This window comes from Ruditapes philippinarum, unplaced genomic scaffold (genome assembly GCF_026571515.1).
Source record: "Ruditapes philippinarum isolate M1 unplaced genomic scaffold, ASM2657151v2 ctg3094_1_1_1_1, whole genome shotgun sequence".
NCBI lineage: Eukaryota > Metazoa > Mollusca > Bivalvia > Venerida > Veneridae > Ruditapes > Ruditapes philippinarum.
The window spans coordinates 685,186-696,027 of NW_026858409.1; the positions used below are offsets into that span (position 1 = coordinate 685,186).

The window sequence follows — 10,842 nt, forward strand, 5'->3', positions numbered from 1 at the left end:
TTTTGTATTAAGAATTAACTTTTGAATACAGATTTTGTCAGCGACTTGGTTAATTGTGTCCGCCCACAGACACTTGAGATGTGGAACTCAAAACCCCTAAAAATCCAAGGAAATATATATTTGTCAATCCCAGCAAATGTTCTTATCATATATAGTATAAAACTTACTATAGGCTGTTTTGCAAAAATGTCGTATTTCAACGCCTTTAATAATAAACAAGATAAAACTGTTCGCCGTTGTTAATTGTTACACCTACACTAAAAATCATTTTGTATTTTATTCTATTTCCATTATTTTAACCTCATTTTTTGTCGGCCGACACAGTAGATACTTTTCTCCTAGATGATGATCAATTTTAATCTACAGCACCAATATAAACGACACAACAGGCGGAATAAACTTCAAAATGTTTACTGTTTTACTCCATTTACAAATATTTCGACAAATTTTTAACGGGCTCCCTGCTTTGCTGTATTCTAAAGCATCAAGCTTTGGGGGTGAAAACCGGTCGGGCTATAGTCTGAACAATTTGGTAATATGTTGCTTCCAAAATTCATAAAACAAAAACAAAATCCATAGATACTTCTTTACTGGCTGCACACTATATAAAAATATTATTTGCAATTATTTTATTATATTTTTGTATACTTGAAATATAAACCCATCGGCACAAAGTTCAGTTCAAAGACTATACAATTCACTACAAGAATAATTTATGAAATTAAAAACTGAAACCTTTTCAAAGTCCTGATTGAGCTATCCAAAACATTGTCCTTTTAGTTTGGGTTTTATTGCCCTTGGCTAGGTAAAAAATTGCTTTTTTCGCATGTGTCGTACGAATCCCTCATGTCCAAACACAATTAAACCGAGTCTGCAGTTTTCATGTATTTTTTAATGCTCCGAGGGATCAACTTTTTCCAAATAAATAGCTTAGATATTATTGGACCTAAAGTCATGAAAGTGTCCAGTAATATTAGGCACCATTTGTAGTTGTGTACCTTGGTATTAATTTGTGCATTTATTCAAGGCTTGTAGAGTTATTGCTCTCGACTTAAAATTGGCAAGTTTCAATTTGTGTTGCCCTTAGTCCAATAAGTATATGACCTAGAATCATGAAACTTTAAAGTTGTGCACCAGGGGCTTTGTGTGTGGATTAAATCAATTTTTTCAGAGCTATTGCTATTGACTTAGAATAAATATCATTTTTTCAACTTATATCTCACGTAATCCAAGAAGTATTTGACCTCGAGTCATAAAGCTTTACATAAGTGTTTGTCAGCATGCATCTACGGTTAAGAAAATCAAGATGTCGACATTGCAATAAGTGGATGTCGTTTTTGTTCCGCAGCCACTTAGAGATATGAGGAGTCATGTAGTATCCACTTTATCTTCCCTACGGTATACTATACTGTACGTAATTAGACAGGTAGAGTGGTGGCACACGTGGAAGAAGGAGCAATTTAAATAGTATTCAGATTTCATTTTAATACTTTGCATATTTGAAAAGAACCTTAAGTTTTTTTAAACAAATTCATGAAAAAAGGTTATGGTTTCTATTTTATGGATAATTGCACAGAAAAAGAGTATGTTTTATTCTTTTAATTCAGTTTTATGATCAGACAATTAAAAATCAGCGATACTGATATTTTACTAAATTTGAAATTATTCTTTGTTATTTTATTTATTTTCAACTATTTTGCAAAATCTCAATGATTTCTATGCGACAAAACGTTTTTGCAATCCTTCATTGAACAAACCCAATTGCTACTTTCGTACAGAAAGGGACATAACTGTAAGAAAATGTCTGTCATTTCGCAAAATCACTATAGAATGGAATATGATGCATAGGATTTTAACAGATTTAGCACCATGTCATCGAATTTAGTAGAAATAACGAATTTGAAATCAAATAAGGTGTCGAAGAGTTTATCTACCAAACTGGGACAAAATTACTTTAAAGGGCAGATCGTGACATTGATTCTCTCAATCATTGATGTTTTGAAAATGTTTTTTTTCTATCTTTGCCGAACAAAAGGTAACGTTTTAAAATTTAAAAGGGAAGCAAATCATTCAATCATTCAAAATGTTTATTACATATCATGATACTTATCATCTCCCTTCGTGGATTTGTGCTGTTACCCCTTGCAGTTTCTGCTTGATTAAATTCTAAAATAGATAAATCGACAGGCATTCTGATATATATAATGAATGTTTTACTTCTTTATCATTCAAACTTAATAAATAAAAATAACGTAACACAGATGCTGTATTGTTTTGTTTTATTTTTCACCCATTCCATTGATAACACATTTAGTCATTTCAAATAAAAAACGAGTTGATTAAGAACATTTTATTTCACTTATATATTTTCATGATATTTTTTATAATGCCTTTAAGATAATATCAACTAAAAAGTAAAGGATAGTGTTGTTATTCAGCATAACTCTACCAGTCAGGCCGCAAGCCAGAAGTTGCCAGATTTCGACTCTAAAAACACTAACCTACTTAGGGCAGATGAAATTATATTTTGGTTGTTTACACAATGCGAGTATAACACGCTTATTTTAGATACCAAGTTTTTATAGATAAGTAATCTAAATGTATATCATAATTTGAAACAAAAAGGTCTCAAACGATCTTATTGGGAAAAATGTAATGTCAGCTGTCAATACTTATAGTTGTACATGCTTCTACATTTTTTAAACAAATTGCTGGCATAACAATACATGTTTTTATATCAATAGTAAAATGAATCCAACATCGATACGGTAAAGAATCTCATCACAGATATCATTTTACTGTTTAAAAAAAGATTAAGATATAAATACACAGCACACATTCAGTACGAAAGGGAGTAGACTCTCCACAGCATCAAACCTTGTAGCAGCCATAACACACTCTCTCTTATCGTTCAAATTTCACATTGAAGACAGTAATTTTCATGTTTCACTCAAATGGTGGCTTTATCATTGCTTTGTGTGGACACACTGGACGTTACACGTGACATATGACTGTCATTTTACGCGTTTTGATTGATTCGACGAAGGAATGTACCATTCAACACACACTCGTATAACTGTTTCCTACTTTTATTATATAATGGACAGTTCGTTGTATACCATAGTCCTAGTCAGGAAAATGCCAGTAGATTTATAATGCTAACGCGAATGCACATCTACTGATTCTTACTAAGTCATCAACATCCTGGATGAGTCATCTCACCTTAAGTACTAACTTTTTAGTCTCACTCTCAGCAAACAGTATAAAAGTAAATGTCTCTGAATGAAAAGTGTACGGAAACAGAATTAAATATGATGCTGCTATCTTAGTCTTGTTTTGAATATTAGGCAAATAGTTCGTGCATGCGGTTATCATTTAAAAAAAATAAACATGTAGCTTTCATACAGGTAATTAAGACAGAGTTCCTTTTAAATAAAATCAAATTATAAATTTCTGCAGCTGATATACAGTTTTATACACTTTTAATTCAAGTTGAAGGCACACTATGTCTCAGAAATCCATATTTTTGACTTTGAAAAAATTGTATGAAATATGTGAAATAAAATTTGAATGACAGCCTGTTAGATGTTAGATGTAGCACTGAACATGCAGTAATGTATTTTAAAGGTATAAAAAATATGTAAATTCAGTAACATGCTGACTTCCGTCCCAAAAACTAATTTACTTAAATTACACCAATTTTCAAGAAAAAAAAATCAGCAAAAGAAGTTTATGTGTATGTTTTTTTTCGTAACAGTATCAAGAAATCTAAAATTTTTTTTTTCAGAAATAAAGAAGAAAAATTATGTCTGAGGTATAGTCTGCCTGTTATGTAGCTGTCGGCGGTTGTTTTATTCAATGAAGCATTAAAGTATTAGTTTAAAGACGATATGAGTGCCAGGAAAAGTGTAATAAATGTTATGGTCAAAGCTGCTGCTCCGCTGCTGCATGACGTCTGGACGTTGACTGTGTATGTAGCTGACCCAGTTCTGACAGTAGCGACACTATCCTCAGCATGAATGACAAGTGTATAGCTGGCTGTTGTGTTTCTATCAAGCGTTTTCCCAGTAGCGACCTTTAGCTCTGCTGTTGCAATTTCGAAGTCGGTGTTTGTGTTTCCAGCTAAAAAATAATTTTTCACAAAATAAAATAAAATCTATCAAAATTCTGTTTACAATAAACAATAGTTAGCTAAAGTAAAACTTGCTGCTGATTATGATTCAATTTACAAATTAAATATGCATTTTAAATCATAAGATTTAAGATGTATTCAAGTAATCTTAAATGATAAAAAAAAATATATACATAATAAATACTGAACTTGTAAATGTCTCAATGGTACCCTTTAAAAAGTTGTACTGAAAAAAAACTCGCAAACATACCATTCTTATAAATTCTTATCAAAAGAGGTTTCAGCAGCTTGTGAAGATTTTGGAATTTAATGTAGTAGCTTTAATGTTAAGATTGAATAACATTTTAGGTTAATTCATGTAAGCTTACTGACACCATAACGGAATATTCTACCTAAGCTGTACATGAAAATTTTGTAACATTGGGAAAAATAAGTAGTTACGATCGCCACAAAAATTTAAATATTTGTTTAATTATTGTTTTGGTAAATATTAAAATACGACAAAATTTTTCAAACTTTGTGACCGGTATTTTCTCTTACTTTTGATTCTGGATGTATTAAAGAGACTCCACTTAGGTTTAAAAGCCTAAAAATATAACATAAGAATTCTTACATAAATGAGCTGGGGAACTGTAAACAGAAATATAAACAAAGATAGTTTAGATTTATACTTTGAAATAAATTGAAAATCTTATTTTTATGCTTTTCTTAGCCCGTTTTGAGTAAACGCTTTTCATTTTGGTTCATTCCTTTACAATTTGAATAATTGTAATAATGTAAAACATAAAAATCATTCGAAAAACGAATTGCACGATTTTTTTGCAAAAATTACAGTAGTCTAACTTTACATCATATGGTAGTTTTATCTGGAAAAAAATATCTTCAGTCCCATCATGCCAAACACCTCAGTGGAGTCCCTTTAATATTGTTTTGCAAGATTAATCACATATTATGGTTGTCACAAACGACTGTTTTTTTATTTAAATTCATTATTGGTTTGTTGTGGGCCTTCCCTTGCTGATTAGTTAAGATTGCTGACTTACAAGCTAGTGCCCATCAAAGCTGTTGGTTCGAATCCCAACATGAATATGGATGTTATCCGGCTAGCGTGCGACAGGTCGGATGATCTACTTATAAATCTGGTAAATCTGGTGCCTGAAACAATGCATTAAGCGAAATCTGGGGTCATTGTCCAACAGTAAGACTACAAAGTCGCCAGTGTGGGTATGGCATTAAACCAAAGAAAAAAGTGAAGCAGTTATTACTGTTTTACTTACTATTGATCGAATAGGTTATGGTATCAGATGTGTCTGCGTCAGTGGCAGAGAAAGTTGTGACAGTTGTACCTGAAATGTAAAACATAAAAATCATGCAATGAAAGATTCAACAATAAAACACAAATACATGTCTGCATTGATGCGAATGGTGTAAATAATTGCTAAAGGAAAGACACAAAAATAAAGGATTTCGTTTTAATATAATAGGACATTTCATAATAAATTTCATTGATTACATGAAATAATAAAATATGTTTGGCTAGTTTCTATTATCTTCAATCTTGAAAGAAAGTATCATTTGCTTAATTATACGATGGGATTTTCAAATTTAAATATAAATTATTTTCACATGAAATAGAAAACCAAAGATTAAATTATACTTTTTTGATATGAAAAACAATTATCAGAAGGGAACAACAATAAAAGGCATAACATGAAATACATAAATAAAAATTAGAAAATCGGTTTGACAGTATGTTCAGCTGTCATAGTAGATTAAAAATATCTGTTATATGTCGAAAAGCCTCGTTACCGCCAAAATGGGCGTGCCACCTCGGGACGATTATTTCAACCCAAATCGTAAACATAGTTCAGAATTTTTTCTTATATATTCTACCATATTCCATCATACTTTAAATTCTTTACTTTTATAAAACAATTTTCCAAAGAAATTTATATTGATACACCCTAACAATTTTCTTACAACATCGAATGAAATTACAACTTCATTAATAATGTGATTCAGCGAAATGACGTCATCTTAAGCATGCCTTTGTATAGCGCCACCACGCATGACAGATGAAATTTCCTGCATGGATAAAACTTACGAAAACACCATCTGATGAGCAAGAAAAAGCTATGAATATGGCGATTAAAGGTATATCATGTAACAGATGGTAAAATGAAAAGAAGTAAACGGTAAATACTGATCTAGTCAGGTTAAATGAATACATCAATTATCACTGATATCTTAATTCAACAAAGAATCAATATATCGTTTTTATTCTTAGCATAATCTACGAAGTTCAAGTTTAAATCAATATGGTGGTCATTATAATATATGATATAATTAATCAGTCATATTTTTAGTGTCACAAGTTACTACAAAGATCTAAACCAAAGCATTTTATTCGTTTCCAAACAGTTTGATACTATCCCGGATTCCGGATAACAGGTCGCAATATTGCCCTGTACAAACACGTGGTACTATAATAAAATCCCGATGGTGTCAACCCGGTAGGAATAAGACCCAATCCGTTGTTTTCTATAAAGTAGTTCTTTTAAATTTTAAAGTAGCCCGATTTAAGATATCTCTGGTTTGATTGGTCATAATTTAAGCGAACTTATTGCATTTGTGTAGTTGTTGTTTGTTAAATGATGACGTGTCGTCAGAAGTTATTAAAGTGATTGATTTAAAATAATTCAAATTTAAATTTCTGAAAAAGGTGGCTTTCGGGCCTTATTTGTCTAACAAAGTGGTGATGTTTAAAGTTGAAGACAGTGTATCATTCATATAAAACAGTGGAATCCTCAAATGTGACTGATTAATTATAAAACAAATAGTACCAACTATCACTGAGCCGAGACCAGATAAAAGAACTCCGTTGTATTATAGAAGAAAGTTTATCCCGTTGACAGAAAAGCGAACCGTTTTCTTTTTCAGAGCAATAATGTAAATATATGAACATTTTGAAATGTATTTTGATTTTTCTACTATATAATGTTTCTGAGGAGGGATATTAAGATATTTGTAAGACGGTATTTCCTGTTATCTTCAAGAGGCCAGCTGCATTAACCAACATATGGTGACTTTAATATTTTTCATGGCTTGACAAAGAACAAAGTGGTCAGTACACCAGGTACACCAGCATCACACTATTTTAATTTCTTATTTTCAAGAAAAAATTGTGACGGTATTTAGCTAAATACAATTTTCCCAGCTTGTAAAGGGTGGATTTACCCGCAGCTGAAGCATCTGTCACGCAAACAGTATAAGAAGTTGCACTAAACGTTGGTGTTGCTTCATTAACATCAGTGACTGTGATAACTAGCGTCGCAGTGCCGGAATTTGGAGTACCATTATTGTCCGTCGCTCTGAAATTATTAATGGTCGACATAAATAAAGTATCACTGTCTTTGAGAGTATTAATAAACGAAACAAAAGAAAAAACAACAAAATAAAGATAAAATAAAAAAACAAAAACAAAAACAAAACAAAACAAAAAACAAAACAAAACAAAAACACCCCAAAACAAACACACTTGTTCAAAGATTTCCTAAGATTGACAGAACAGATACTTTATTTTTGACTTGTACAATCATACATCGTCAAACATATATAAACAATTTTACAATACATACTAACATAAATCACAGGATCGGATCTAAACAGGTCTCTTTTATATCAATATAGAGTATGAATTATTTATGTGTTAAGTTGTATCTACTATATCTAAGTTATTTCTATGAGACATCTCATCTCGTTCATACAAGGATAAATTTAAAAGTATACTTCTATTGTTTGATTTTAAAATATCAGTGAATTTAAGGATACAAGGTCTTATATAATAGTATCTTTTTATATTTTTTTCTTATATCAATATAACAAGGACAAATTAAAATGAAATGGTCTTCGACGTCATGTACATTACAATATAAAAAACATATTTCATTTCTAACAATTTTATTTCTATGAAACCTACCAGTTTGGATATTTACTGAATGCGCAGATATTCTTATTCTTGTAAGATACTTCCTTAAAGTACCTTGTATTATATCAAGATAATTTTTTGGCCTGATTACCGGTACAAAGAAATAGGCAAAATCTCATTTTCTTGAAAAGAAAAACTAGACAACTTGATGATAACTATGATAATGGTTAAGTACTGTATAATTTAAATCATATTGTACTCTTTATAACAGAATTATATAAAAAGAATATTAATTAAGAAATATGTTTTAAGAGTAATAAATTGAAAATTGCATTTTTGTGCTATTTATATCCAGCTTTGCATTTCATTTTTTGGGTAATTTTTCACAATTAGAAAACTAATTCTGGTGAAACAGACTGAGCAAATAACCTGAAAATTTGGACACAAATAATTGGTTTAGACCTAAATCAAATGGAACATTAATCTGGAAAATGAAGTTCCGTCATGTAAAAAAATGGGGTAAAGTTCCTTTAAAACACGGTCAAATTTTGCTGTATTCACAGCAGATAAACGAAAATACGGTTCCCCGTCTTGCAAGCCTGTACAACATGTCTTGCTATACCAGACATACTACTTCCTATCACTAAACTTTTCTTGGCAGTCTATATATTTATTTTATGTCTTTCTGGCGATAACAGGGATATACATTCATACAATGTTGTATTACTTTGGTGAATCCTTATACACGTACCACGAATTTATTGCAAGCTTTGTTTGAAATTCTAAAACTATAAAATTCGTGAAGGTATACTATGCCCAATATCAAAAATATTTATAAATGCTACACAATATCATTCTAAATATATATTTAAAATGCTTTGATTTCACAGAAAGTGTTCTGTTTTAAACTTTACATAGTAAAGATGATCACAATACGAACATATAGTGTCATTAAAAAACTGGCAATTTTTTTAAGAAAGGTGCAACTTTACTTAACCTATAATAGAAACTGAAGGTTCCAATACATAGTTCATTTATTCAAATCAGACATATTCTATAAGATTTTTTTTTAATTTTTCAATAAATGTCTGTGATTTTAACATTGTACCCAAAGATTAGCATAGTATATCTTTATGAAAGATTTATAATAAAAGCATTTGGTATGCATTTTTATAAAGATACTTTTAACTTCTTACACTCTTGAAGCACTTTTTTCATTAGATATTTGAATGTTGACAGCTAAAAATAGCCGTATTTTAGTTATAACTATCCACTCTTTCCATCGCTTGTAATGTTAAATATTAACCTAGTTGATTTTTTGGTTATAAACGTTCACTTTGACCATCATTTGTTATTTAAATGTAAACATGTGAAATATTTTTTCAAGATATACTATACACATCCATGAGTAAAATATTTTTAGCAAAGAAATTTTATCGAAATCTATGAAATTCTTACTGAATATGTCTTATTTGAATTAATGAAGGATTAAACTATGCATGTGAGGCTGTATTCCCTATTTAAGGTAAAGTAAAGTTACCCTTTTCTTAGAAAAACTGCCAGTTTTTAATGACACTATATATTCATATTGTGACCACTTAGAGTGTGTAGAATTTTAAACATAACTTATCTACAATGTGTCATGTCAAAACATGTTAGTTTTACATTTACAAAGAGACTGTGTAGTTATTATCAATATTTTCTTATTATATCAAATTAACATTGTATATCGCATATAAGAAGCATAAATTCGTGAAAGAACAAACATCCGCCGAATAAGAACTCATATTATTATTGATAGCCATAGTAAAATATAACATCTCTTTAGAAATAAAAAATAAATTTCATATTATGGTTTGATTAATTGGTCACATGTTGGAAGAAAAAAGAAATGATTGAAAAACAATTCTTATAATATATTTTTTTAAATTGTTTTATACACTGATTAAACATGATGAATTGTAGAAATTTAGATTATCATTTTTTCTCATTTTCTCCCCTAAAACACACAGGACAACAAAAGATAATAATACATTCAGATTTAAGAATCAATCAATATAATCAAATCTGAGTGAAGGGTAAAATTAATCATTGTGTTTTGATATGTCATTAAAAATACATCTACTAAGGCATTTAACAAATAGCATTGTAGTTAAGCATACAATCTGTTGGAAAAAATACACTTTGTTTTGCTTCTATAATAGTCGTGAAAAACCACTAGTTACTTACTTCACTTCAATAGTATAAGTGGTTGTAGTTTCAAAATCTAGGGCTGTGGATAAAGTCAACACACCCGCAGGTGAGGAAATTTCAAAAGGCGTGCCCGTTGTTAACAATTCGTAGCTAGCAATTGAATCACCTCCCGATGGCGTAGCTACAAATGTTGCTATTGTTGTACCGGTAGCTGTATCCTCATCTTGGTTTATTCCCGTTGCAGTACCACTAGCAGTAGCTATTACACTTGGACCAGTCCAGCCAGTGATTTGTGCATCTGTTATAAATGTTAACATGAAATCAATTTAGCGATGTCATTGTACTAAGATTTTTATTTAAAGATGTAAATGTTTATAGATTTATATATATAACTTTAAAAAACATGTTTTTTCCTGTAAAAATACAGATTTATCTCTTAAATAATATATGTTTGTATTGGTCACGAGCATGAAAGGGTTCGGGACTTTATCTAAAACCAAAAAGTAAGGACAGAAGACAGATTGTTGACCGTCAATCGCAACTTCTCGGCCCTTTCCGTCAAACTTCGGATAAGAACTTCGAAATAAAT

General features: G+C 30.4%; 1 protein-coding gene across 1 annotated transcript; it reads right to left on the reverse strand.

Annotated features, from left to right (window-relative positions):
* Positions 1-2,264: 2,264 nt before the first annotated feature.
* On the reverse strand, positions 2,265-10,551 carry LOC132753088 (protocadherin beta-15-like; the record flags this gene model as incomplete). Its single annotated transcript, XM_060743500.1, has 4 exons — positions 2,265-4,122; positions 5,410-5,478; positions 7,370-7,503; positions 10,290-10,551. Coding segments are annotated over 4 exons (713 nt in total), but the record flags the coding sequence as incomplete, so codon positions are not given.
* Between the last annotated feature and the right edge of the window lie 291 nt (positions 10,552-10,842).